We start from the raw sequence: 26,516 nt of genomic DNA on the forward strand, positions 1-26,516 counted from the left end.
CAGCCATGTTTCTGCCTGTAGAAGCCTTCTCTGTACTGGAAATAGGTGGTGTTCAAACACAGGTCCAGCATGGTGCAGATTTGGGCCGGTGTTAAGGTTGTTCTTTCTGGAAGATTCTTGTCCAATAGAAGGTGCTTGTGGATGGTGTCTATGGCGCTGGCGGTGGGGAGGCACGTGAAGAGTGACGTGACATCGTAAGATACCATAGTCTCTTCTGGATGTAGTGTGAGTCCACTGACCTTTTGAGCAAAGTCTTGGGAGTTTTTGATGTGTTGTGGGGTGTTGCCAACCATGGGAGACAAGATGGAGGCCAAGTATTTGGAAATGTTGTATGTTACAGAATTGATGCTACTTACTATGGGTCTGAGAGGGGTCCCTGGTTTGTGGATCTTGGGCAATCCATAAATGCAAGGGATGGTTTCTCCTGGGTATAGACGGTAGTATTGTGGTCTGTCGATGGCTTTATCCTTTTCCAGTTTCTGTAAAAAGTCTACCACCTTCTTCTTGTATATACTGGTAGGGTCTCGCTCCTAGGATGCGCTCCACTGAAAGTTTTAAAGTGCATTTCAAACGTTTTAGGGGTACTAGAGAATGTTAAATACTTGGATCACAATGTCCCTAAGCAATAGAATTATGGAATGACAGTATAGGATAGGAACATTATGGGACATTAATCATTATCTCCATCAACAAAGTGAATCGTAGCCCATATGTTTTTATCCATCAAGTCCCTATTGCAAAATGACATGTTTTTAATCACAATGTATCTGTTGTTCCATATTAGTGTGTTGTGTGGGATAAGTTATGGCTCTACGGCATTTTCCAGGATAACAGAACTTGTAGGGTAAAAGAGAAAAGTTTAACAGGTAATGTTTGAATAGCATAATAACATCTGAATTTCGAATACGATACCAAAAACTGTTGTTACTTAAAAGGGATTTCAGCCAATTCATTTTTAAGGTTCCATGTATGAAATCAAAGTATATTGCTTGTAATACTGCATTTGTATATTGGTAATATGAGGTTTTCTTTTCCAAATATAGCCAAAACCAATCTGGTTAATTGTCTTGATGGCTCTGTTAGGGATATCTAAAGAATAAACCTGGCATTCAACAACCAGGAATTAAGTTTAGCTTTACAATTATCCAATACCGACCCCCCCAATATTCTTGTCTTCTCTTTCAGTAATCACTTTGGAAATAGGGACACCTTAATCTAAGATAACTGACCTCATGGGAATGTTGGGTCCAATGATTAGAACAGCAAGGACGGAAGCCCAGAATGCAGACAGGCAACAAAACTCGAAGTGAAAGATTTACAGTTTTTACAAAATTTAAAAGGTGCAATAGTGACTCGAATGTGCTGTAGTAAAACATGCGAGAAACCAACCACGAATAGTGCTGTTTGACGAGGGTGACATGGAAACCTTGGAAATACACAAGAGTGTATGGGCCCCCAATTTAAGACGATGTCGCTGTGGAACCCGTGGAGGAGGGGAAACGTGCTATTAGTAGGTTACCCACTGCAGAAGGAAGTTTGGGTAGTGGGAAGAAGTTTACGGCCTTAAAAAGCGGTCAACCAAGTGGTGAGGATGGTGGTGTTGCCATCAGAGGGAGGTAGTCCTGTTACAAAATCCACGGCTATATATGACCAAGGGCCACGAGGAAGCAGAAAGGGACTGAGGAGACTGGCCGGAGGTCTATTTGACGTCTTCCCTCGGGCACACACAGGACAAGTCGCGACAAAAGACTTGGCATCCTGCTGCATGGAGGGCCACCAGAACCGCTGCTGCAGTAAACGAAGTCTGGGCCAGGCCCGGGTAACAGATTAACTTGGAGGAGTGACTCCATTGAAGAACATCGGAACGGGCCAATTCTGAGACGATAGCCGATTGTGGGGCCTCTCTGCAGGACCTGGATCGGGTAACTGTGCCCTTTGAACTTTTTCCTCAATCAACCCACAGTATGGGAGGAAGACAGGACGGGACTGAGATCTGAGCTGGAGGGACCTTACAAGAACTGCCAGGACAGGGAATCAGGCTTAATGTTCCATGAGCCGTGTCGGTAGGTTAGGGTAAAGTTGAAGATCCTAGGAAGATCGCCCATCGTGCCTGCCGCAAGTTCAGGCACTTGGCATTATAGAGGTAAGTGAGGTTCTTGTGGTCAGTCCAGACAACAAATGGCTGGACCGATCCCTCCAGCCAATGTCTCCACTCCTGTAAAGCAAGTACAACAGCCAGGACCTCATGGTTCCCTACATCATAGTTTACCTCAGCTGGGGACAAATGTTGACTAAAGAAGGCACAGGGATGAAGCTTCTGGTCCCACCGTGAGTGGACGGCGCTGACCCCGATGTCCGACTTGTCAACTTCCACGAAGAATTGGCGGCTAGGGTCTGGAGGGGCCAGAATGGGAGCCGAGGAAAACAGAAACTTTAAACGGCCGAATGCTGCCTCCGCCTTGTCGGTCCAGTGGAGGGGCTGGAAGGTGGACTTTGATTGTGTAATGGGAGCCACTACTTTGCTGTAGTTCTGAATAAAACAAAGCCCAAGAACTGCTGAAGCTGGTTCTGAGAGAAGGGAGAGGGTTCCTCAGCCACAGGACACCTTCACTGGATCTGGAGACAGCTGTCCCTGTTGAGTGATGAGCCTTCACAAAGAGCTGGTTCTCTAATAGCCTTTGGAGAACAGCATCCATCAGAGGCAAATGCTTTCTTGTTTATAATGCTGCATTTTCCTGTAAATCATTATTGTCTGCCAGTAAATGTTATAACTTTGTACCACATGTTACAGTATAACTCATGACTCATTTGCAGGACACATAAAAGCTGTAAAGACGCATTTTGAGTGTTGTTTTTTCCGTGACAGGTTGCAATTTCAACTTTCTATAGAAAGGTCCTGGGAAAAGATAGAAGGGAAAATATTGTGTGGTGAGAAACCCTCTCAGGATCAATTAGTCCGGGAGAGACGAGTGCTGGGTTTTCATCTTCTGGGAAGCGTAAAACAAAAGAGAAAACATGCAGCCCAGGTCCCTCCGGACAGCAACAGGGGCCTTGGTTGGGATCCCTCCTGGGTCCGCCTACAGGACGGCTGGTAAACCAGTCTGTAAGGTGAACAGTCAGGTTAAGTTAACGCTGTAACGATTGTACGGAAAGATAAAAAATACAACCTACTAATAATAACAATAATAACAATTAAAATAAAGTCAAACGTTGAGTCAGTAAAAAAACAGGATACACCTGAACCTGCACTCTTAGAAATAAAGTAAAATCCAATTGTTTCATTTGAAACCTGCACTATATTTTATTTTATATCTGCTACAAACAGGAGAATATTAGTTGAATACCATTTACCCATGGATGGATTTTTTTCATTAGCCTGATAATATGATAATAGTAAATCCCAGCAGGTGTTCCAACTGTAATAGTTTTAGTTGGGAGCATGTGTGGCCCCCTGGAGCCTCACTACTCTCCAGAGGAAGTTCTGATTAAGCTTAAGGGACAAATCTGTTTCATAAGATTCAAGTGTTGATACAAAATATTTAAAAAATAAATAGTTATAATGTTCTTTCTGTTTTTTATTTTATTTTACTCAATGGTGGTAATTTAACAATTGTAAAAAGGTTTGATACATCTGGATGTATGTATCAATAATGCATCTTATACAGTTATATCACAGTTTAGTGACGAGAAATAAACAGATTAGAAAGTCCGGGTTTGATCATTTGGTGAGTTGGATAAAGATGAAACAGTCACATGGATCCAAGACATGAATTTAAAAGCTGTTTTATCGGTTCTGTTGCTCACGTGTCACATGGCCGCAGCTTCCAACTCATTTTAATCATGAATGGATTCCTTTTAAACCACTCGTTTGAAGTTGAATGAAATAATCAGCATTTTCCCAAATGAAGTCCCACAACAATCAAACGGGGGGAAATTTTCCCGAACCCTAACATTTCCAGTTCGACTTCCTGTTTTCCAGATTCCGTAATCCCAGTGCTCTGACTGTTCCCTGCAGTTTGGGACAGGAAGTGTTTACCGTCCTGCTGCAGGAGTGTCGTCATCCTGCACGAGTCAACAAACAACTAATTACCAGCCTCATTAGAGACAGAAAGCTTGAGAGTTCAACAGGGGACTCCAGAGTTGTTGGTCAAGTCTCAGTTCTGACAACTGCAAGAAAAATACCCAAGAAGAAGAAGAAGAAGAAGAAGAAGAAGAATAACAGCAGCTCGACCCAGTGACAACATGTAAAGGAACTGATGACGTCATATATCAGAACTAAACCAGTGGAGTTAATGAGAATATAGAAAATAAATATAGAAAATAAATATAACAGATATGAAGAGGAAAAACTGAGGAATTCTGATGATTTCACGAGAAATCTTCACTACAAATCTTGGTGGTGCATGGAAGGGTGCCGAGCCATCCATCCATCCATCCATCATCCATCCATCCATCCACCCACCCACCCTCATCATTGCAACCACAGTAGAGTTAAAAACACAGTTATAAATTTTTGTTATAGTGTTATATATAGTATATAGTATATACCGTATTTTCAGGACCATAAGGCGCTCTGTATCAAAAGGCGCAGTCTCAGTTATGGTGCTATTTCTGTATTTAAAACATACATAAGGCGCACCGTATTATTAGGCGCATGCTGAAACATACAGTAAAAAATGACAACGGAAGTAAAACAGTGAGTTTCGACACATTTATTGAACAAAATATTCATTCTTCCGCCACAAAACCATCAAAGTTTTCATCTTCTGTATCTGAATTAAACAGCTATTTCAATGTCCAACATCCCGAATTCCTCTTCTTAATCATCTGAATCGGACTCAACGACCGGTTGTGGTTCAGCCTTGATTTTGTGAAAGCTCTTCCAATACATGAAGACGGTATCATAGCCCATGCGTCTACAATCCACCCGCATATGGTGGCATAACCTGCCCGCCGCTGCCTCATAGTCTTTGTGAAGGAGTGTTCGCCTTCCGTCATCCAGCGCTCTGTCCGTTTCCGTGGGAGCCGAGAACCACGGTGACCGGCGACTTCTCGTGCCCCGTTGTGCGTATCGCCACCGTGCTGGTCCCTTTTTCTCCACTTTGTGGGTCAAAGGGATGTTAAAAGTCAGAGGGATCTCATCCATGTTGGTGATGTGGCTGGGCACGGTTATCTTGTTGTGGCAGATGGCCACCCTCTCCTGGTTAGGGTTAGGGTTAGGAAGATGGCCGCCTCTCCTGGTTAGGGTTAGGGAAGATGGCCACCCTCTCCTGGTTAGGATTAGGGAAGATGGCCACCCTCTCCTGGTTAGGGTTAGGGTTAGGAAAGATGGCCGCCCTCTCCTGGTTAGGGTTAGGGAAGATGGCCACCCTCTCCTGGTTAGGATTAGGGAAGATGGCCACCCTCTCCTGGTTAGGGTTAGGTTTAGGGAAGATGGCCACCCTCTCCTGGTTAGGGTTAGGGAAGATGGCTGCCCTCTCCTGGTTAGGGTTAGGGAAGATGGCCGCCCTGTCCTGGTTAGGGTTAGGGTTAGGGAAGATGGCCACCCTCTCCTGGTTAGGGTTAGGGTTAGGGAGATGGCCACCCTCTCCTGGTTAGGGTTAGGGAAGATGGCCGCCCTCTCCTGGTTAGGGTTAGGGAAGATGGCTGCCCTCTCCTGGTTAGGGTTAGGGAAGATGGCCACCCTCTCCTGGTTAGGGTTAGGGAAGATGGCCGCCCTCTCCTGGTTAGGGTTAGGGTTAGGGAAGATGGCCACCCTCTCCTGCTTAGGGTTAGGGTTAGGAAGATGGCCACCCTCTCTGGTTAGGGTTAGGAAGATGGCCGCCTCTCCTGGTTAGGGTTAGGGTTAGGGTTAGGGACGATGGCCACCCTCTCCTGGTTAGGGATAGGGTTAGGGACGATGGCCACCCTCTCCTGGTTAGGGTTAGGGAAGATGGCCACCCTCTCCTGGTAATCCGCGGGCAGCCGCTGCCCAACAGTTGTCCTTGCGCGTATGGAGAGGTGCCGCCTCCTCATGAAGCGAAAACACTAAGATTGCTCGATTGCCATTTTTCAGCCGCATATTCGATGGCCTGCAGTTTAAAAGAAGCCTCATTCATACGCGTCTCGCTTGACCGGCGCCATTTTAGGGGATCCTTACGCGGAGGTGTGCCGCTAATCGATTGGCGGAGCGTTTACCGTAGTGCACCCACCAAAGGCGCACAGCAGATTTTGGAACTCAGTCCACACACAAGGCGCACCATATTATAAGGCGCACCATCGAGAATTTTTGAGAAAATCTGTGTTTAAGGTGCGCCTTATAGTCGTGAAAATACGGTAGTATATAGTATATACTGTAGAACTACTTGCTTCATCGGCCGGGAAGGAGGCGCCACTGAACCAGCATACAGGCCTGAAATCTCACCTTTGGACAGTGCTGTTATCATTCATGGAGGATTTAATCACTGCTAATCTCTGTAGAAACACGTCAAGAATCACTTCAAGAACTTTCCTACTAGAAGTACTGACCAGCAAGCAGTCCTGTTAAAACCCACAGACACCAGTCAGAACCATTCACATCTAGACTGACAGGACACTATAAAACCTGCAACGCTGCCTTGAGGTCACAGACAGACATCTTCAGAGACGAGTACTGTTCAGCTGCTTTACATCCCACTACGTCCCTTCCAGAACCAGATTTGTCTTCCCAAACTAAAGATCCTGTCTGTTGCTAAGGTACTCACGATCCTTTAAGTTGGGGGACAGTGTGGAATACAAACGTGCCCGATATGAGCTACTTACATCCATCAAGGCTGCTAAGAGTATCCCAAAGACTTGAAAACATCTACCTGAAGCTGATCCAGGTCTCATGTTCAGGAAAACATCTTTTTGATTGATGGCAGCCCCCCCCCCCCCCCCCCCCCCCCCCCCCCCGTGTGGCCTGTGCATAAAAGCAGAGGGGGGACAAATTCCTCAGTGTCATCTAGTAAAAATTACCGCCCTGGTAAAAAGGCCCAGGAGTGGATTTACTTCACCAGGCTGCACAGGAAGTCCAAGCTAAGCTGCCCCCGACTCATGTTGGCCTAAGGAAGACTGGTAGAGAGCGCCCTCGCCACTGGCACCATGGTCCAAACCCCACCCAGCCAGAGGAGAGAGTCTTCTGAGGGCAGAGAGGCTGATCTTAACTTCCATGGACCACTTGCTTTACACTTTAAAATGTAAAAAATAGAGCCCCCTCCACACATCTGCAAGGCCTCCCCTGATTTAGGCACCAATATTTCTTGTTTGTTTCAGACAAAACTGTTTGTGAGCTGTAAAGAACATGTTCTGATATCTATCTTGTGTATTTTCTCCCATGTGTAAAGCACATAAAAACCAACAAATCAGTCAAGAATGGGTTGCTGCTGTTTGTTCATACTCAATTTTATATAAATATGCACGTTGCATTTCTACATTGTTATCAACTTGTATTGTCTGATTGTGGTTTATATAATCTTTCTGGGCTCTCCAACATCCCCTATGTCCTCCCACAGTCCAAAAACATCATTATGGGATGACTGGAGACTCTAAATTGCTCCTGGTGTGTGTGAATGCGAGTGTGTATCTTGTGACTTATTAGATCATTTTACTGTGCAAATAATGTGTAATCACATAAAAAAAAACATCACAATTAAAAACATTTCTGCATCTAAAAGTTCAAACCAATAAGACTGAATAAATGCCATGTTATCATGGCAGCCAACGTGTTTCACCTGTGTCACCAGGGAACAGACGATGATCATATAGGACACGAAGAGGGGCAGAGACAGTGTTGGAGGGCTGGGACACAGAGCAGAGCTCAGCTCAGCAGCTCGACACAGGTCTGACCTCCTCCAGACTCTTCAGAATGGAGCTGTTCAACGCTGCCCCTGGGAAGAACGTCTCCTTCGTGCATCCTCCCTACTTCATTATCAGCGGGTTGAAAGGCATCCCCCACATCAAGTTTTATTATATCTTCCTCTTCTTTGTGTATATTGTTTCTGTGCTGGGGAATTCGGTTGTCATGGCTGTGATATGTCTGGATCACAACCTGAGGACACCGAAATATGTGGCTGTTTTTAATCTGGCTTTCGTGGACCTGTTTGGGAACTCGGCTCTCGTTCCAAAGCTCCTCGACATTTTCCTGTTTGACCACCGACATATTCCCTACAACGACTGCCTGACCTTCCTCTTCTTCTGCTACACGTGTTTGTCGATGCAGGCCCTCAACCTGGTGGCCCTCGCCTACGACCGGTTGGTGGCCATCATCTTCCCGCTGCACTACCAAGTGAGGGTGACCCACAGAATCATGATGTCGCTGATAGCCTCTTTCTGGGCCTTCATCATCGTCGCTGTGCTCATTGCTGTCGGCCTCATCACCAGACTTTCCTTCTGTAAGTCAGTGGTCATTCACAGCTATTTCTGTGACCACGGGCAGATATACCGCCTAGCCTGCAACGACCATTTCCCCAGTTACGTTGTGAGCTGTCTGTACCCTGTATTTATCTTTTGGCTGCCTCTCTTGTTCATCTTGTTAAGTTACTTGTACATCAGCTGCACTCTGGCCAAAGTGGCCACTGTTCAGCAGGGACTCAAAGCCTTTAGAACCTGCACAGGTCATCTGCTACTTGTGGCCATCTACTTCATCCCTCTGCTGATCACATTCACACTGATGGAGAACATTCACCCCAATGCCAGGATCATCAATTTGTCTCTGACCTCTGTCTTTCCTCCCATGTTGAATCCCATCATTTATGTACTGCAGACACGAGAAATCAAAGACTCCTTGAAAAGGTTGTTGAAACTTGGTCGTAAATCTAAAACAACACCGAGAAAACTCCCAAATCTCCCACAAACTGCAGCTTGCAAATGTTGAAAAGCAACTGTTTGATTTTGATATGTGAAACAGTGACGTTAAAAGCTGCACATGAATTAATTGGATTAAAACTGGAAATATTATTCTGATAGGAATAGTCCTTCCGTAAGCTGAGAAAATAAAATCCAATTGTTTTTTGTTGTTGTAAAATGGTGCAAAAATGATTTGGAGTGTTTTTCTAATTAATACAAACAGAAGTAAAAACACTCGGGGTGTTTTTACATAGAAGCAAATGTGCAATGCTGCTCAACCTGTGTTTTTCTGTGGTTTACATTGTGGAAATTACTGAAAAGATCAGGACTTTAAATTGTTTTTCTGAGAAAGAGACTAATGAAAATAAAAAACTCTTGTATAGTTGAGATCACTGGATCATTATAAATAAATCTGTTTGTTCATATATGTTGGAGTAAACAGCCTACATTTAAAATCTATTCATTTCGTGTTATCTGGCCTATATCATAATTAAAATGTTCCCAAACAGAGAAGGTGAGTGTTTTGAGGGAAGCTATGAAGGTTCCACGGCCGATTATCTGGGAGTGACGGCTGGATGGAGCAAATTTGTGCCCAAAAGGTTCCAAACTGGAATACTTAATCCTCCCCTGAGGCTCTCGTGGAGCATCTCAGCAGTTTGACAAAAAGCTTCTGGGTCCCACTTTCTAAAACTGCAGAATAGCAATGGCACTAAATGTGTCACAACAATGATCAACACCTACTGAATGATATCTAAAATACGACTTGTAGTGGCTGAAATAGAAATATTTGGAGGTCTATTTGGGAATTATGTGAAACTGTGACACCTTGTGGACAGTACAGATACTGCAGGACAGACGTTTGACGTTACGTGGTCGATGCCCGTTCAATTCACTTTAAGCTGCATTATTTGTTTTTATACAACTACTAATTTTCAGTGAATAGAAATTGATTTATGGTTTGGATTAACATGAAGTGAATATCTGATTTTGAGGGTGTATTATCATTTTTATATTAAAATGAAAAGAATTAGATATCGATGTGATCTACAGGACAGACAAAAACTGAGGAAAAGTTAAAAAATGTTCCAAAATATTGAGGACAGCATTTGGTGTGTCATTGTCCAAGTTTCATTATATATTAAAAACGCACCATCATTAAATTAGAAACTTGTGTCAACAAACAAACTCCGAACTGTGAGTTTCTTGACGGAGCCTGAACGCAACACGTCTCGAACACGTGATCAAACGCGCGGCGACGTTTCGCGGAAACATTTGCTTTGTTTACAAAACAACTGCAGGAAAACCAACATCCGTCGGGAAAATCTCCCTGGCAACAGCAGCTTCGACGTCAGCATCAACAACTGAAATTAACGGGGATTTCTTCTCCTGCTCGATGGAAATCTGCCGCCCCCCAAAACAGTTTAATGAACTGTTGACTCCGTTGATGCTCAGTTATGGTGAGTTCGCGACTAAACGCGGAATAGAACCAGACATGGATCTTCATTTTTTGTCTACTGAGTTTTCTTTGTGACGCCGTAACCTTGGTGATGGTCAGTCGCCCTGTTTCACGTGTCCTGACAATGAGGGTTTTGTGTTTGTGTTATTCTGTGTCTCCTTTAATCAGATGGATTTTAGTACGAATACCCAGTATGATGACAGCAGCAAAGAAAATGTCCCGCCTGGGCCGGAGGCTGCAGGGGTGCAGAGGAGCAGACGGCGCCCGGTGCTGGGCCTGCTGTCTGAGAACGAGCAGCGCGCTCGCTCCCTCGGCCGTGTGAGTCCAGCTGCTGCTCTTCGGTCACGTTCTCCTCAGCAGCTTCTCAGCTTTTCTCTCCGTCTCTGCAGGCGACCCAGTTTCCCAAACAGAGCTCGGCCTCGGACAGATCCCACCTCAAACCACGCAGCGGACCCTCCAGCTCCAGCTTTGAGGTGTGTGTGGAGGAGTCCCGTGAAGTGGTCCTCACAGCGTCCGGGCAGCCCCTGGACTCGGCTGATCCGGGTGGGGAATTCTCTACTCTGGAAAACGAGGAGGTGAGAGTCCTGCTGGACCTGATTTCCGGTGAGTTTGGCGCGGGCATCATCCAGGCCAGACCGGTCCCGCGTGCTCCAGCTGTGCTCTGCTCTCGCAGGTTCCTGCCCCGACGCTTCGACGCTGTCTGATGAATCCTTGACATCTGACGATGTGCTGTGTGTCTTCGAGTACGCGGAGGACATTCATCAGCACATGAGAGAGAGTGAAGTATGGAATCTCCGGCCGGAGCGCCCTCCGCTCCGCCCTGACTGAGCCGCTACGCTGTCTAACCACAGGTGAGCTTCAGGCCCCGGCCAGGCTTCTTGGAGAACCATCCCGAGATCACCGGTGACATGCGGGCCACCCTCGTCAACTGGATGGTGGAAGTTGTTCGGGAATACAAGCTCCGCTCCGAAACGTTGCACCTCTCCGTCAACTACGTGGACCGCTTCCTGTCCCAGACGACCAGCGTGAGGCGGGACAGGCTGCAGCTGGTGGGCACGTCGGCGCTGATGATCGCCGCGTAAGTGCACGCCCACGCAGGTTTGACACGGCCGTCGTAAATGTCCCAACTGGAGATGCTCCCTGTAGGAAGTACGAGGAGGTGGACCCCCCGGACCTGGACGAGTTCGTGTACACCACCGACAGCAGCTACAGCAGGAGGCAGCTGAGCCGCATGGAGCATTTCATCCTGAACGCGCTGAGGTTCCGAATGGCAGCGCCCACCATCAACCAGTTCCTCTCCCTTTTCATGGCCATCCAGTCTGTGTGCCCCCTCACACAGAACCTCGCCATGGTGAGCAGCACTCAGTAACTCTGGGCTTATGGCCTGACGGATTTGGACCCTTTCTGTCTGGTTCTAGTACCTCGGCGAGTTGAGCCTGCTGGACCTGGATGTGACGCTGCGCTATCCCCCGTCCCTGCTGGCGGCCGCCGCCTACAGCCTGGCGTCCTACACCCTCAGCAGACTCCTCTGGGTGCGTCTGTGTTCCTGCTCCGTCGGTGCCGGTACCATCAGTCTGTTCCACTGTGTGTGTTGGTTCTGATCTTTTCCAGCCGGAGATCTTACGCACCTTTGTGGGCTATTCCATGGCTGACATCTCCCCCTGCATCACTGACCTCCACCAGCTTTACATCAGAGCTGAAGATCACCCCCATCAGGCCATCAGGGAGAAGTACAGGAGCTCGCGGTGAGCCTGCCTCCGCCCCCCCAGCGGGTCACCAGGAGGCCACGTTCCCGAGGGGGTCTCTCATGGCCTCCATCTCTGGGCCTCCTGTCTTCATCACGCTTTTGCTGTGTGTTTGCAGATACTCTCAGGTTTCATCCATCACGCCACCGTCCGCTCCTTTCACTCCAAACTCTGCTGCTCCTGCTGGAACAGCATCAGCATCATAACGTCAACATGTTCTCTTCTCTGAGAAACACTTCACAACGACTTCAGAGTGAAACTTTTTTACAACGATTGTGCTGTTTCCCCATTACGCTGCCATCAAACGACAAAATAAAGCCATGAACCATCAATCTTAAAGCATAATTGTGAATTTTCAGGAGGAGGGGAGGAGAGGAGAGGAGAGGGGAGGAGAGGAAGGCAGGAGGGAGGATGAGCGAGAGGAGAGGATGGGGGGAGGGGACGGGAGGAGAAGAGGGGAGGATGGAGGAGGGAGGACGAGGAGAGGCAAGGATGAGAGGAGAGGCGAGGGGGGGAGGAGGAGGAGGGGGGAGGAGAGAGAGGACCGGGGGAGGAGAGGAGAGGAGAGGAGAGGAGAGGACGAGGAGGGGGGGAGGAGAGGGGGAGAGCGAGAGGAGGAGAGGAGAGCGAGGGGAGAGGATGAGGACGGGGGGAGGAGGAGGAGGGGGGAGGACAGGAGAGGAGGACGAGAGAGGAGAGGAAGAGGAGGGGGGAGGAGGAGAGGGGGGAGGAGAGGAGGGGAGAGAGGAGAGGACCGGAGGACGAGGGAGGAGGCGAGGAGAGGGACGGGGGCGGAGGAGAGGATAGGGGAGGAGAGAAGGGGGGAGAGAGGAGAGGAGAGGGGAGGAGGGGAGGGAGGAGAGGAGGAGGGGAGGAGAGGAGAGGAGAGGGAGGAGAGGAGAGAGAGAGGACGGAGGAGAGGAGAGGAGGGGGGGAGGCATGGAGAGGGGGAGGCAGAGGAAGGAGAGGAAGAGGAGAGGAGAGGAGGGGAGGAGGAGAGAGGGGGGGAGGAGAGGAGGAGGAGAGGAGAGGAGAGGAGGAGGGGAGGAGAGGAGGAGGGGGGAGGAGAGGAGGGGGGAGGAGAGGAGAGGGGAGGAGAGGAGAGGACGAGGGGAAGGAAGGTGGGGAGGAGAGGAGGAGGGGAGGAGAGGAGAGGAGAGGAATGAGGGGAGGAGAGGAGAGGAGAGGGAGGAGGGGGGAGGAGAGGAGAGGAGAGGAGGGAGGAGAGGAGAGGGGAGGGAGGAGAGAGGAGGGGAGAGGAGAGGAGGAGGGGAGGAGAGGAGAGGGGAGGAGAGGGGAGGGGGGAGAGAGGAGGGGGGAGGAGAGGGGAGGAGAGAGGAGGGGAGAGGAGAGGGGAGGAGGGGGGAGGAGAGGAGGGGAGGAGAGGAGAGGAGAGGAGAGAGGGAGGAGAGGAGAGGAGGGGGAGGAGGGGGGGGAGGGGGGAGGAGAGGAGAGGAGGAGAGGAGGGAGGAGAGGGGAGGAGGGGAGAGAGAGGAGGGGAGGAGGAGGGGGAGAGGAGAGGAGGAGGGGAGGAGAGGAGGAGGAGAGGAGGAGGGGAGGAGAGGGGAGGGGAGAGAGAGGAGGGGGGAGGAGAGGGGAGGAGAGAGGAGGGGAGAGGAGAGGGGGAGGAGGGGGAGAGGAGGAGAGAGGAGGAGAGGAGAGGAGGGGGGGAAGAGAGGAGGGGGAGAGGAGAAGAGAGGAGGGGAGGAGAAGAGAGGAGGGAGGAGGAGGGGAGGAGGGGAGGGGAGGAGAAGGAGAAGAGAGGAGGGGAGGGAGAGGAGAGGAGAGAGAGGAGGGGAGAGAGGAGAGGAGAGGAGGGGGGAGGAGAGGAGGGGGCAGGTAGAGCAGAGAATAGGTAAAACACAGAGATACATTATATAAATTAAAATAAGCTGCTGGTAGAGGGGTTGGGTGGGTCAGCGGGGTCAGAGGTCAGGAGGTGAGCATACAGCGGTGATGGTGGTGATACCTGTAGATGGATGACAGAAGGGGAGGGGGGGGGCAGAAATTAAAAATGCCATCACTGATAAGGACAACTGTTGAAACACAAACAGGAAATGTCTTTATTTCTAAACGCTTTCTTTAAAATACGAGTTGGAATTTATTTTGAAAACCTGACCGGAAGCAGTGTCGCCATCGCTGTGAGTTAGCGACGCGCCTGGCGTTGCTATGGCGACGCCTAATTAGGCCAAACTGAAAGTGAAGCTGCCGCAGTTTCACACGCACGGAAGCAAAGAAGCTTCGGAACTGATTGAACGGCGCCGACTTCAGCTGCTGGTTCCCTGGAGTCGAGAGTTAGTCGCAGTAAGTACGTTTATAACTTATATTGACTATTCACGAGCGAAATAAGATGAGATTTTCCCGACTTGTGAACGTCCTGTTTTCACGCGCAGCTCCAAAGCAGCACCTGCCCGTCAGGTAAAACCTGCTATGTGTTCCAGTTTGGCCCATTAACCTGCCGAGAACTGACTTTAAAGTCTTCAGTCGTTAATCTTTTAGGTTTTCAGTGACTTATATTAGTCAGATTCTGAGTGACCGTAAAACCCAGCAGACTGTAGTAAATTAGTCTTAGATTAGATTAGACCAGGACATTAGAGTAAGAGATATTGACGACTTTCCAATTTGCAGCAACAAAAGGAGACGTTCAGATGTTCTTTTCCTCGCAGTCTTGAACCCAAACTCTGGCATGTGTGACCCTGCCGAGCTGCTGCTGCTCCGGGACCAGTACCAACGGGCCCACCGGTCTCTGAGCCGCGGCCTGGCTGCTGAAGATGCTGGGGACCGAGCAAAGGCGCTGGAGGCTTACAGGAAAGGTCAGCAGCACCTCATCCAAGGACTGGAGGTCCCCGTTAATGGGGACCGGCAGAGGGGGGCAGCATGGGACACAGCCAGGACGCTCCAGCAGAGGATGAAGGACACCCTCCCCCCCCTAAACACCCACCTCAGTGGCCTGGAGACGTCCGACGTGACGAGGAGCCGAGGGGACCTGTTGAAGACCCTCCCTCCTCTGCTGCCTCCCCAAAGCTCCCTCCACCATCTCTACCCCACCATCCCTGCTGCTGCTGCCGCCCACAACAATTCCCTGTCCCCCAAACTGCCCCCTCCAGGCCCCCCACCCCGGCTGCACCACAGTTGCCCCCAGTCCCCGCAGCAGCCGCAGACATGGCCGACCCAGGAGACCAGCCTCCAGCTTACACGCCACAGCCGACATCAGGGCACCTCAGCCTGGCTCTTCAGGAGCCCGGGTCAGGAAGGGAGACGGGACCAGCTGCAGGAGACGGGCGAGTGCTGCTCCACGTTCCCTCTGGTGTGCAGGTGTTTTTTGTGGCACCTAGCGGGCAGGTCAGCTCCCTGTCGTGCCCTGGTTACCTTCGAATCATCACATTTGAGAACCCAGACAAGGGATCCACAGCCGGGAGGCCCTGGACATTTTTACAGGTAAGCACTAATTCCTGGTGAGGGTGTTAACAGGTGTGTGTCGGTTAGCAGAGGTGGACGATACACGCCGTCAGTATGGTCACACGCCACGTTCTCTCCTCTGGCACCGCTCATAAAGTCTGATTCCATGTGTTGAAAATGGTCGGGGTTACATTATTGGAAGTGTGGTATGAACAGCAAAGTGCTGTGGCGCCGCTCCAGCGGCCCATTGTGCTGCGGGGGGGGCGACCCCGACGCGCCGCCCTCGCCATTGTGAGGTCCTGACAAAGGTCCTGAGATCAGATGAGCCCGCACTTCCTTTGTGGTCTGCGCCCGCTGGTGCAGGGCATGATGCCGACCTAAAGGTGTCGATGGTGTTAAACCCCAACAAGGTGCGTTTTTAGATGGGAATCGCTCGTTTCCGGGGGGGCTGTGAGCGCGGGGAGAATTCCAGCCAGGAGGGGGCGCAGCTGTAATTCCGGGGGAATGAGTCACATCACAGGGATGACGCCTTAATTCCCTCCTGACTTTGCCTCTCCTCCCAGGTGTGTGACTGGCTCTACACGCTGACGCCGGGCACTCCCGTGCTGCTGGCCAACTCCGGCATCTACATGTTCCCCGACACCTTGGCTAAAACACCAGGGTCCTTCGTTGGAATTGTGCTGTCCGCTGAACTGCCTGCTGCTGACCGAGAGACGTTTAATGACCTGCTGGCACAACAAGTTGACCTCAGGTTTCAGGTCTGGCTGTGCTGTCTGGTGCTTTGAGCTGTTAGTAAAGTAAAATGCAAAGATTTTTTATAGTCTGTCTCCTCTCTCAACACTAGCAGGAGCAAAACACTCATGAATAATAAAAGAATTCTGTTTAGCTTAGTCAGGACTTTCAGATACATGTGTGAGGTGTGTGGGTGTATCGAGACACGTCATCGGCTCTCTCTCTTTTTAAAACTGTCAATGAATGAATTTCCTTGTAGGGTCCAGAGGGGGCTGGATCAGATGTCATCAACTTGAGTGAGAAAATCCCTCTTGGTCCCCTAGAAGAGCAAACAGAACCACCAGTAACAGGTGAAAAGGAGAAAGTTCCTCTTCCGGGATGGAGTGAGAAGATGGCACAAGGCATCTTGTCAGGTCAGTTCTGTCACAGCGGAAAGGTGATGTTGACAGTGTGTGTGTGTGTGTGTGTGTGTGTGTGTGTGTGTGTGTGTGTGCACGCGCGCCTTTTTATTTTTGTTTTGTTTTATTTGCTCATATTTTAAATGGCCGCTAGATGGCGGTGTTTGTAATTCAGTGGTTGTCGACACTGAATTGCCACTTTACAGTTATTATGTATCAGATTTTCTGTGTAGGGGCCACAAAGTTGAGTGAGGGGGTAGTTAAAGGAGCGGAGGCCACTGGCAGGGCAATTCAGAAGGGAGGAGCCAAGATCCGGGACCGCATCACTCCTGAGGAAACGCCATCAGACGTCAGTCCGCACGTCACCAGAGGCTTGACTGTGGCTAAAAAGGCCACTGGGGGGGCTGTGCGTGTTAGCCAGTTCTTAGGTAAGAACGTGCAGATTCAAGACAAGAACGACAACCTTCCCAGTCGGGCTTATGGTCATTGTACAACCGCAGTGAATGGAGTGGCCACGGTGGCCGGACACGTGGCAGAGAAGGTGGCGCCTCATGTGAAGAAACATGGCAGCAAACTGGTGCCGGAGTCCCTGAAGAAGGGCAAAGAGGGCCAGGCCTCCAACCTGGATGGAGCCAAATTAGTGGCAGCCAGCAGCTTACAGGGTATAAAATGGGTGTCCAATTAAAACTGCTCTTTTCTCTGCTCTCTGTCAACATTCTCGACACTAATGCGCTGATGCTAATGTAGCTTTGGTGGATGTTCAGAATATTAATATATTTCATATATGCTCAATTATGGTACTTTTAAATAAACAGCCCCAAACAACAACCTTTTCTTCATTTGAATCCACAATAGGGTTCTCCGCGGTTTGGGCTAGTTTGGAGAATGGAGCAAAGCTTATTGGGAAAAGTGTGTCTTCAGAGACTGTGATGACTGTCAAATACAAGTAAGTTGTAAAAGTCTGGCCTCTTTATTTAAATTGCCATCTTATTCTATGTGCCCCTCTTGGGTAAGACGTCTAAAACTAACCTGCGGTGCTTTCTTTTCGGTGTATCTGGAAAACTCATCTGTATTTACATTTCTTTCTTTTCAGATTTAGGGGATTAGAGAATTTATTAAACATGTCCAGGAACATAAGAGCACATGGTGGAGTTAAGGCCAAATCACGGGGGGCACTTAACGACTAACCCTTCTGACCTGCTGCTGGCTTTTATAGTAACCCCCAAGTAACCCCCAGCTAACGTGACAGGGGGCAAATCGTGCCTGGGTCCTCTTTTGACTTGGGGTAGTTGCATCTTTTGTGGTGTGTTTGTGTCTTTCTGGGTTTGTGTTCATTCCCACCTGAACTCCTTTCCTTAGCTTGTCACTAATAAACTGATACAACTGAAATAAGACATTTGTGGGGGCTGTTTTTTTATTTATTATGGAGATGTGAATGAGAAAACAAGCTTCATTGCACAGAAAAGTTTAACTGCGCACACCTTCATTTCTTTTCTTTCACCACATCTACCTGACCACTGTGTGTGGTGAAGGTATGGCGATGATGCCAGCCAGGCTACCGACACCGCTCTGAGGTCAGTGGTCAATGTCGGGATCACTGCATACAACATTGACAATCTGGGCATTAAAGCCCTGTTGAAGACGACAGGCAAGCAGACCGCCAAAGCCATGGTCCAACGCCCAGAAGGCCAAGAAGAGAAGGAAAGACCAGAACCAGAACCAGAACCAGAAGGACTGAATGAAGCGCAGAAAAAAGATGGGAACAAATAGAAATCTGTGCTTGAGACTCTTTTCTTTCAGTGAAAATGTACAACTTTTTCTGTTTTTCCATTTTTATTTCCCCATATTTTAAATTAGGAGAATATAACGTTGCAATTATAATGTTAGTGTTTTACCAGGTGTTGTTTACAACGTATTCTTGTGGTTCTTCCGTGTAATTTGCTCTGGTGGTATATTGAAATCTTAACTAATGACGAATATTAAAGGAAGCACTTTGAACTCTCGCGATGATACCAGCGGTCTCCATGGAAACCGCCACAAACAAACGTTGTCGTCCTTTTATTTTTGTCCGTGCGAAAGATGAGCGACGATCTTAATGGAGGTTTGTTACATCTGCAGGCGGAACTTGAACAAGAGCGAGAGCTGAGGTGAGTCCGACATGTTAAAGTCCCGTTAATGTAAAATGTTACAGTCCCGTTAATGTAAATTATTTAAAGTCTCGTTAATGTCAAATGTTTCCAGTCCCGTTAATGTCAAATGTTACAGTCCCGTTAATGTGAAATGTTAAAGTCCCGTTAATGTAAAATGTTTCCAGTCCCGTTAATGTGAAATGTTAAAGTCCCGTTAATGTAAATTATTTAAAGTCTCGTTAATGTCAAATGTTCCAGTCCCGTTAATGTGAAATGTTAAAGTCCCGGTAATGTGCAATGTTAAAGTCCCGTTAATGTGAAATGTTAAAGTCCCGGTAATGTGCAATGTTAAAGTCCCGGTAATGTGCAAGGCTTAAACCTCCTCCAGGGAGATGCTCCGAGAGTCCGTGTCCGGTTTGCGAAGCACCATGTGTGAACTTCAAGAAAGACTTTACAGTGTCGATGAGGAAGGTGAAGCAGCCGACCTAAAATATCATTCAACATATTTATTGATGCAGCGTCGTTTGTTAATTTGTATTCATTATCCGAAAGAAATGACGAGAGTTCCATCTAGATATTTTTGATATATTTTCAGGAAATGAGTGGAAGACGAGGTATGAGACACAGCTGGAGCTAAATGGACAGCTGGGCAGGCAGATGTCCCTCATTCAGGAGAGACTGGAGGACCTCCGGGGGGGCCCAGTGGGTGAGTTGGGGCCAGATGTTGGATGCGTTCAAACCTTTGAAGGCAATAAATCGGTTTTCAGACTAACAAAGGCAGCACCTTGGTTATAAGAGATCGCCAGAGATGCGCGGTGAATGAAATATGTCCATGAAACATTCAAGCGTTTGAAATAAATGTGGAACAAACTCTGAATATACTCACATACTCCCACAGATCGATTGTCCTCCATCCGATCTTTTGATGATATGTCAATTGTAAGTACAACCATGTCAATCAAACCTCGACTTTCCTCTTCACGTTACGCTTATGTTGATGATGCGGACTCTGACCAGCAGAGGGAGACAGAGCGTAGCGTCCTAGTTTAATCCACCATCACGGGATCACAACCCACGAGATAGCAGTGCACACTAATTACAAACACAATCTACAATGTGCACGGAAAGGTTGCATGTGTGTGCGTGTGTGTGTGTGTGTGTGTGTGTGTGTGTGTGTGTGTGTGGTGTGTGTGTGTGTGTGTGTGGTGTGTGTGTGTGTGTGTGTGTGTGTGTGTGAAGGATCACGACCTTCGTTCTGGGAGCTGTAACAGTATTGCTAGCGCTAATACCCCTGGCTAAGTCCTGGCTTTATTTCTGCCGAACGGCTGCTGTGTTGTTTTCATGCCTGCTAAGTGAAACATCCCATCATGAGATCAGAAATCGGATCTTTCACAAATTCAGGTCATTAAATGCACTTCAACGGTTTTATATTTGCTAATTAATCAGAATGCTTTCGGACAGGAAGTACTGAGACAGCGTCTGGAGCTCCTGACCGAGGAGAAATCCGGCCTCCAGAACCAGCTGATGGACTATCAACTTAGAATGGAGCAGGAAGCAAAGGTTCGGACCTTTCATGTGACTCAAATGCTCTTCGTTAGCAAACGAATGCCCCAAACCCCTGAGGCAGAATTTAGCCCTGCTGGTGCCCCCACACCCGGGCTCAGTCCAGTCACTCGGATCTTTGTTCTTGTTCTGCTTAACGAACAGTAAGTCAGCAGCTGCAGAAGGATTTACTGCAGCAGCTGATCCAGCCAAACACTCTGGACACACTCAGCAACAGAACCCAGTCAGAATTTTGTCTCTGTTTGTGTCGACTTCAGGCTTTTCATAGAACCAACGATGAGAGACGGGCTTACCTGTCAGAACTCGCTAAGGTAAGCTATCGCTATCATTCACGCCAACAAATACGATTATTAGCTGCACAGCAGAACCAGTGAACCCAGCAGAACCAGTGAACCCAGCAGAACCAGTGAACCCAGCAGAACCAGGTATATAATAGTGAGTCAAGGACTTCCTCCTGAGAAGAACGCCGTGGCGGTTCTGGTCCTTCCTGCCTCAACATTTAGAGGGTTAGGGTTACCTGTAAGCTGACTGACCTTGAGTAAACATGTCCTCTGCTCCAGGTGTCCTCCACTCCTGAGGGCCAGAGGGGGCAGTTCTCCACCCGGCCACAGGTGGCGCCAGCGAGCAGAACAAGGAGGTGTGTGTCAGGATGACGCTGCAGTGGGAGTGTGAAATGTGCTGATGTTTGAACATGTTCCTGCTGCCATGAGATTCTGCTGGAATCACTGTGTTTCCCACCAGAGAGAAGCGAAGCAAAAAGGCCCAGGTTGATCCCAAGAAAGGCGAGAAGAGGGACGATGATGGCGTGAGAAGAGGGACGACGATGGCGTGAGAGGAGGGACGACGATGGCGTGAGAGGAAGGACGATGATGGCGTGAGAGGAGGGGCGATGATGGCGCGAGAAGAGGGACGATGATGGCGCGAGAGGAGGGACGATGATGGCGTGAGAGGAGGGACGATGATGGCGTGAGAAGAGGGACGATGATGGCGTGAGAAGAGGCGCCAGTGTGGAGCCCCAGTGGTGGAGCACCAGTGGTGGAGCCCCAGTAGTGGAGCCCCAGTGGTGGAGCACCAGTGGTGGAGCACCAGTGGTGGAGCCCCAGTGGTGGAGAGCCAGTGGTGGAGCACCAGAGGTGGAGCCCCAGTGGTGGAGCCCCAGTGGTGGAGCCCCAGTGGTGGAGCCCCAGAGGTGGAGCCCCAGTGGTGGAGCCCCAGTGGTGGAGCACCAGTGGTGGAGCCCCAGTGGTGGAGCACCAGAGTGGAGCCCCAGTGGTGGAGCACCAGAGGTGGAGCCCCAGTGGTGGAGCCCCAGCGGTGGAGCGCCAGTGGTGGAGCACCAGTGGTGGAGAGCCAGTGGTGGAGCACCAGTGGTGGAGCCCCAGTGGTGGAGCACCAGTAGTGGAGTGCCAGTGGTGGAGCACCAGTGGTGGAGAGCCAGTGGTGGAGCGCCAGTGGTGGAGCCCCAGTGGTGGAGCGCCAGTGGTGGAGCACCAGTGGTGGAGCACCAGAGGTGGAGCCCCAGAGGTGGAGCACCAGTGGTGGAGCACCAGTAGTGGAGCACCAGTGGTGGAGCCCCAGTGGTGGAGCACCAGAGGTGGAGCCCCAGTGGTGGAGCACCAGTGGTGGAGCCCCAGTGGTGGAGCCCCAGTGGTGGAGCCCCAGTGGTGGAGCACCAGAGGTGGAGCCCCAGTAGTGGAGCCCCAGTAGTGGAGCCCCAGAGTGGAGCCCCAGTGGGGGAGCCCCAGTGGGGGAGCCCCAGTGGTGGAGCCCCAGAGGTGGAGCCCCAGTGGTGGAGCACCAGTGGGGGAGCCCCAGTGGTGGAGCCCCAGAGGTGGAGCCCCAGTGGTGGAGCACCAGTGGTGGAGCCCCAGTGGTGGAGCCCCAGAGGTGGAGCCCCAGAGGTGGAGCCCCAGTGGTGGAGCCCCAGTGGTGGAGCGCCAGTGGTGGAGCCCCAGTGGTGGAGCCCCAGTGGTGGAGCGCCAGAGGTGGAGCCCCAGTGGTGGAGCGCCAGTGGTGGAGCCCCAGTGGTGGAGCCCCAGAGGTGGAGCCCCAGTGGTGGAGCCCCAGTGGTGGAGCGCCAGTGGTGGAGCCCCAGAGGTGGAGCACCAGTGGTGGAGCCCCAGTGGTGGAGCCCCAGTGGTGGAGCCCCAGTAGTGGAGCCCCAGTAGTGGAGCCCCAGAGGTGGAGCCCCAGAGGTGGAGCCCCAGTGGTGGAGCCCCAGAGGTGGAGCCCCAGAGGTGGAGCCCCAGTGGGGGAGCCCCAGTGGTGGAGCCCCAGAGGTGGAGCCCCAGAGGTGGAGCCCCAGAGGTGGAGCCCCAGTGGTGGAGCCCCAGTGGGGGAGCCCCAGTGGTGGAGCCAGAGGTGGAGCCCCAGTGGTGGAGAGCCAGTGGTGGAGCCCCAGTGGTGGAGCCCCAGTGGTGGTCCCTGGAGGCCAGGATGACTGCCTCAGGTGCTCCACCATCAGATAACTCTGGGATAACGGATCTTTCCCACCTTGGGGCCCTGCTCCACGCTCCCATCTGGTCCAGGATTAGGATTCCTGGTCTTCACCCCTGTGGCCTGAGTATGGGAAGGTGTGTTTTTGGAGGGTTGTGGAATCGGGGCACGAGCTGGAAACTGCAGGTTTCAAAGCACTACCCAGGTGCCCTTGGGCAATCACCACTTCCCCAGTGATTCCATTTGGATGTAGCGAGAGTAGTGCTCTAAATCCTGGACTCTTTGTATGTGACCCCCCCAATTCAAATTCATTTTAAGAAAACATTTTCTTGTTTTAAACCTATTTGTACCATAAATAAATAATAAAGCATTAAAAAAGGTGCTTTCATCACTGCTGGGATTGTTTAAAATCTTAATTTATTTAAACCGACGCGGATTAATTCAACACAATTCTGCTCTGTGGTTTAAGCCTCAACCTCTTGAAGGCATCTCATTAAAGCGGATTTATTTTATAATGCTAGTTTACTGAATGATGCTAGTTTACTGAATGATGCTAGTTTACTGAATGATGCTAGTTTACTGTATGATGCTAGTTTACTGAATAATGCTAATTTACTGAATATTACTAGTTTACTGTATATTACTAGTTTACTGTATATTGCTACATGATACTAGTTTACTGTGTATTACTAGTTTACTGTATATTGCTAGTTTACTGTATATTGCTACATGATACTAGTTTACTGTATTACTAGTTTACTGAATATTACTAGTTTACTGTATATTGCTACATGATACTAGTTTACTGTATTACTAGTTTACTGTATATTGCTACATGATACTAGTTTACTGTATATTGCTAGTTTACTGTATATTGCTACATGATACTAGTTACTGTGTATTACTAGTTTACTGTATATTGCTAGTTTACTGTATATTGCTACATGATACTAGTTTACTGTATTACTAGTTTACTGTATATTACTAGTTTTGCTGTGTTGATAATCACATTCATAGATTTTCTATAAACGTCCTCTGCAGCCCACGCGTGGCTGTTGGTGGGGGGTGTCCAGCATCATCCCTCAGCACGTGTGGGAAGCATGGTTTGGCATCCTAATGAGGTGTGTGTGTGTGTGTGTGTGTGTGTGTGTGTGTGTGTGTGAGTGTGTGTGATGGGGGGGGGGGGGCGTTGAATGAAAATCACGACACGAGTGACGTGGAAAAGGAGAGAAAGAGGTGGAGTGGGAAAACAAGAACGGGAGGGGAAGCAGCTGCTACCCAGTTCATTCCCAGTCCAGCCTCAGCTTCTCCTGATGAACACAACACACACACACACACACACACACGCACACACACACACACCACACACACACACGTACACACACACACACACACTTATACGGGTTTTCTGGTGGTGGAGCTCGTTATTCGGACAACAAAGGGACGCGCGGACACAGGAGGTTCGGCAGCTGACTGCAGCCAGGACCGGAACCACTCACCACCTCCCCCCGAGTCCGCTACCAGCCGAACCGAGCCCTCTGTGCTGGGAGCAGGACCCACCGTGGAGGCAGCGTCTCGTGTCACCAACCCTGACCACACTCCACCGGCTGGATCAGCACATCCAAGGTGTCTCCTCTACTCTGCTCGCGCCACTCCCTCTGATGTGCTGAATATTTACAGATGGGGGGGTCTGCTGATATCGATTCGTGACGGCCACTCTCATCCATCCGCGCGCCAGAGCGGCTGCGACGCACGGCGTCTGTGCTCGTGCAGCACGCAGCGCGCTGCTCAGCTTAACCGCACTTAATCTGTCATTAGGGGTTATTTTCAGACGGGACAGCAGCGCGCGACACCGGCTGCCTCCCCCGTGCCCTTGTCGCGCGCGATACCTGCCTCTTTTTTGAGTGCGTCAGAAGTTTCCAGCGCGTGTGGTTTGTGTTCCAGACAGCACAGGCGTCCTCGTGAGCCTCGGCAGGAACTCGGAGATGGAGCATTTCGACGAGCGGGACAAAGGTCAGCGGCACAGCCGCTCCAGCACCAGGATGAACGGGATGCCGAGCCCCACGCACAGCGCGCACTGCAGCCTGTACCGGACCCGCACCCTCAAGACCCTCACCGAGGAGAAGAGAGCCAAGAAGGTCCGCTTCTACCGCAACGGTGACCGCTACTCGAACGGGATCGTGTACGCCATTTCCACGGACCGGTTCCGGACCTTCGACGCGCTGCTGGCCGACCTGACGCGCTCCCTCCCCGATAACGTCAACCTGCCCCAGGGGGTCCGGACCATTTATACCCTGGACGGCACGAAGAAGATCACTGCCATCGACCAGCTGCTGGAAGGTGGGTCCAAAACGCAACTGACCTGTTTAATTCGTAACACCAGCAACATTCCTCGTTTATGGTCTGTCCAACGGTGAAGAGGTGCCCAGAGCTCCAGGGCTCCAGAGCTCCAGAGCTCCAGGGCTCCAGGGCTCCAGAGCTCCAGAGCTCCAGGGCTCCAGAGCTCCAGGGCTCCAGAGCTCCAGGGCTCCAGGGCTCCAGGGCTCCAGAGCTCCAGGGCTCCAGAGCTCCAGGGCTCCAGAGCTCCGGGGCTCCAGGGCTGCATCCAAAGATCAAACCGGAGCAACCGGATCAGACAAACGGGGAATTCCGACTAAAAAAATGGCTGTTCACTGCATTTCTTAGATTAACCTGAGCACGCACTGGTGGGCTGCCGTCACAATTGCCCCGGTGGCGGCTCGGAGCCTCGTTGGCTCTGTTTCTGCCCCTCTGCCTCTCTCTGACTGCTGCCATCCTCCTTCCAGGTGACAGCTACGTGTGCAGCTCCAACGAAGCTTACAAAAAGTTGGACTACACCAAAAACGTGAACCCCAACTGGTCCGTGAACGTCAAGGCCTCGCCCTCGACCTCCCGCGGGCCCCCCTCCCTGGGCAACACCAAGGCCGTGGTCCCAGAGAACCGGGAAATCAAGGACTTCATCCGGCCCAAACTGGTGACGGTGGTGCGGAGCGGCATGAAGCCCCGCAAGGCCGTGAGGGTCCTGCTGAACAAGAAGACGGCCCACTCCTACGAGCAGGTCCTGACCGACATCACCGACGCCATCAAGCTGGACTCCGGCGTGGTGAAGAAGATCTACACGCTGGAGGGGAAACTGGTAAGAGCCCGCGAGGGCGTCCCCGGAAGGTCGGGGTTTATCGGAGGAGGCCTGTCTCCAAGTCCAGGTTGGGGGACGAGGGTCAGACGGGAGCTGCAGCAGGTCCAGCGCCGCTGGGCCGCGGTCCCGGGAGCACCAGTGGAGCCATGCGGCGTCCATCCTCCTGCCTATCAAAGGCTCCAGACCAAACCTTGGTCCCAGACCAAGCCTTGGTCCCAGACCAAACCTTGGTCCCAGAGCAAACCTTGGTCCCAGACCAAACCTTGGTCCCAGACCAAACCTTGGTCCCAGAGCAAACCTTGGTCCCAGACCAAACCTTGGTCCCAGAGCAAACCTGGTCCCAGAGCAAACCTTGGTCCCAGACCAAACCTTGGTCCCAGACCAAACCTTGGTCCAGAGCAAACCTTGGTCCCAGACCAAGCCTTGGTCCCAGACCAAGCCTTGGTCCCAGAGCAAACCTTGGTCCCAGACCAAGCCTTGGTCCCAGACCAAACCTTGGTCCAGAGCAAACCTTGGTCCCAGACAAGCCTTGGTCCCAGACCAACCTTGGTCCCAGAGCAAACCTTGGTCCCAGACCAAGCCTTGGTCCCAGACCAAACCTTGGTCCCAGACAAGCCTTGGTCCCAGACCAAACCTTGGTCCCAGACCAAACCTTGGTCC

The 26,516-nt window shown here is 50.6% G+C and overlaps 5 protein-coding genes and 1 long non-coding RNA gene across 9 annotated transcripts in view; all 6 read left to right on the top strand.

Annotated features, from left to right (window-relative positions):
* The first annotated feature begins 6,907 nt into the window (after window positions 1-6,907).
* Window positions 6,908-9,303, top strand: LOC130537954 (olfactory receptor 6C2-like). Its single transcript, XM_057055143.1, has one exon. The coding sequence runs from the start codon at window positions 7,865-7,867 to the stop codon at window positions 8,870-8,872; it is 1,008 nt and encodes a 335-aa protein (XP_056911123.1). The 5' UTR covers window positions 6,908-7,864; the 3' UTR covers window positions 8,873-9,303.
* Window positions 9,304-10,080: 777 nt separating this feature from the next.
* Window positions 10,081-12,377, top strand: ccna1 (cyclin A1). Its single transcript, XM_057055127.1, has 9 exons — window positions 10,081-10,301; window positions 10,469-10,618; window positions 10,690-10,903; window positions 10,974-11,083; window positions 11,152-11,378; window positions 11,447-11,651; window positions 11,719-11,832; window positions 11,912-12,045; window positions 12,164-12,377. Exons 1-9 carry the CDS (start codon window positions 10,299-10,301, stop codon window positions 12,249-12,251), a joined length of 1,245 nt encoding a protein of 414 aa, XP_056911107.1. The 5' UTR covers window positions 10,081-10,298; the 3' UTR covers window positions 12,252-12,377.
* A 1,663-nt stretch (window positions 12,378-14,040) lies between these two features.
* On the top strand, window positions 14,041-18,578 carry sparta (spartin a). Its single transcript, XM_057055116.1, is given in 9 exon segments — window positions 14,041-14,463; window positions 14,712-15,109; window positions 15,112-15,483; window positions 16,008-16,202; window positions 16,436-16,589; window positions 16,808-17,002; window positions 17,075-17,236; window positions 17,430-17,520; window positions 18,107-18,578. Coding segments are annotated over 8 exon segments (1,785 nt in total). The 5' UTR covers window positions 14,041-14,463; window positions 14,712-14,731; the 3' UTR covers window positions 18,345-18,578.
* Window positions 18,554-21,260, top strand: ccdc169 (coiled-coil domain containing 169). 4 transcript variants are annotated; one of them, XM_057055152.1, is made up of 8 exons: window positions 18,554-18,721; window positions 19,092-19,174; window positions 19,299-19,409; window positions 19,602-19,642; window positions 20,165-20,263; window positions 20,524-20,577; window positions 20,827-20,903; window positions 21,008-21,260. In XM_057055152.1, the coding sequence occupies exons 1-8, from the start codon at window positions 18,654-18,656 to the stop codon at window positions 21,096-21,098; spliced, it is 624 nt and encodes a 207-aa protein (XP_056911132.1). In that variant the 5' UTR covers window positions 18,554-18,653; the 3' UTR covers window positions 21,099-21,260. The 4 variants fall into 4 exon arrangements, with proteins under 4 accessions (XP_056911132.1, XP_056911133.1, XP_056911134.1 ...); XM_057055154.1 differs by having other exon boundaries at window positions 18,616-18,721; window positions 19,058-19,174; XM_057055155.1 differs by having other exon boundaries at window positions 18,666-18,721; window positions 19,034-19,174.
* Window positions 21,261-22,086: 826 nt separating this feature from the next.
* Window positions 22,087-23,097, top strand: LOC130537975 (uncharacterized). Its single transcript, XR_008953737.1, has 2 exons — window positions 22,087-22,405; window positions 22,628-23,097. It is a non-coding gene; the product is annotated as an uncharacterized LOC130537975 (long non-coding RNA).
* Window positions 23,098-24,000: 903 nt separating this feature from the next.
* The window catches only part of dclk1a (doublecortin-like kinase 1a), a 35,556-nt gene continuing 33,040 nt past the window's right edge, over window positions 24,001-26,516 (top strand). Inside the window, 3 exon segments of the mRNA XM_057055162.1 lie at window positions 24,001-24,328; window positions 24,647-25,042; window positions 25,507-25,856. Of these exon segments, the coding sequence (XP_056911142.1) occupies window positions 24,016-24,328; window positions 24,647-25,042; window positions 25,507-25,856 (1,059 nt within the window). The 5' untranslated portion in view covers window positions 24,001-24,015.

This window comes from Takifugu flavidus, chromosome 14 (genome assembly GCF_003711565.1).
Source record: "Takifugu flavidus isolate HTHZ2018 chromosome 14, ASM371156v2, whole genome shotgun sequence".
NCBI classification, from domain to species: Eukaryota; Metazoa; Chordata; class Actinopteri; order Tetraodontiformes; family Tetraodontidae; genus Takifugu; species Takifugu flavidus.

Bases quoted from the DNA above. Each gene is read 5' to 3' on its own strand.
- LOC130537954 (XM_057055143.1), top strand. From the start codon at position 7,865: ATGGAGCTGTTCAACGCTGCCCCTGGGAAGAACGTCTCCTTCGTGCAT.
- ccdc169 (XM_057055152.1), top strand. From the start codon at position 18,654: ATGAGCGACGATCTTAATGGAGGTTTGTTACATCTGCAGGCGGAACTT. The intron at 19,175-19,298 runs GTGAAGCAGCCG...ATATATTTTCAG, and splicing joins TTACAGTGTCGATGAGGAAG to GAAATGAGTGGAAGACGAGG. The intron at 20,578-20,826 runs GTAAGCTATCGC...CCTCTGCTCCAG, and splicing joins ACCTGTCAGAACTCGCTAAG to GTGTCCTCCACTCCTGAGGG.
- ccna1 (XM_057055127.1), top strand. The intron at 11,084-11,151 runs GTATGGAATCTC...GTCTAACCACAG, and splicing joins AGCACATGAGAGAGAGTGAA to GTGAGCTTCAGGCCCCGGCC. The intron at 11,652-11,718 runs GTGAGCAGCACT...GTCTGGTTCTAG, and splicing joins TCACACAGAACCTCGCCATG to TACCTCGGCGAGTTGAGCCT.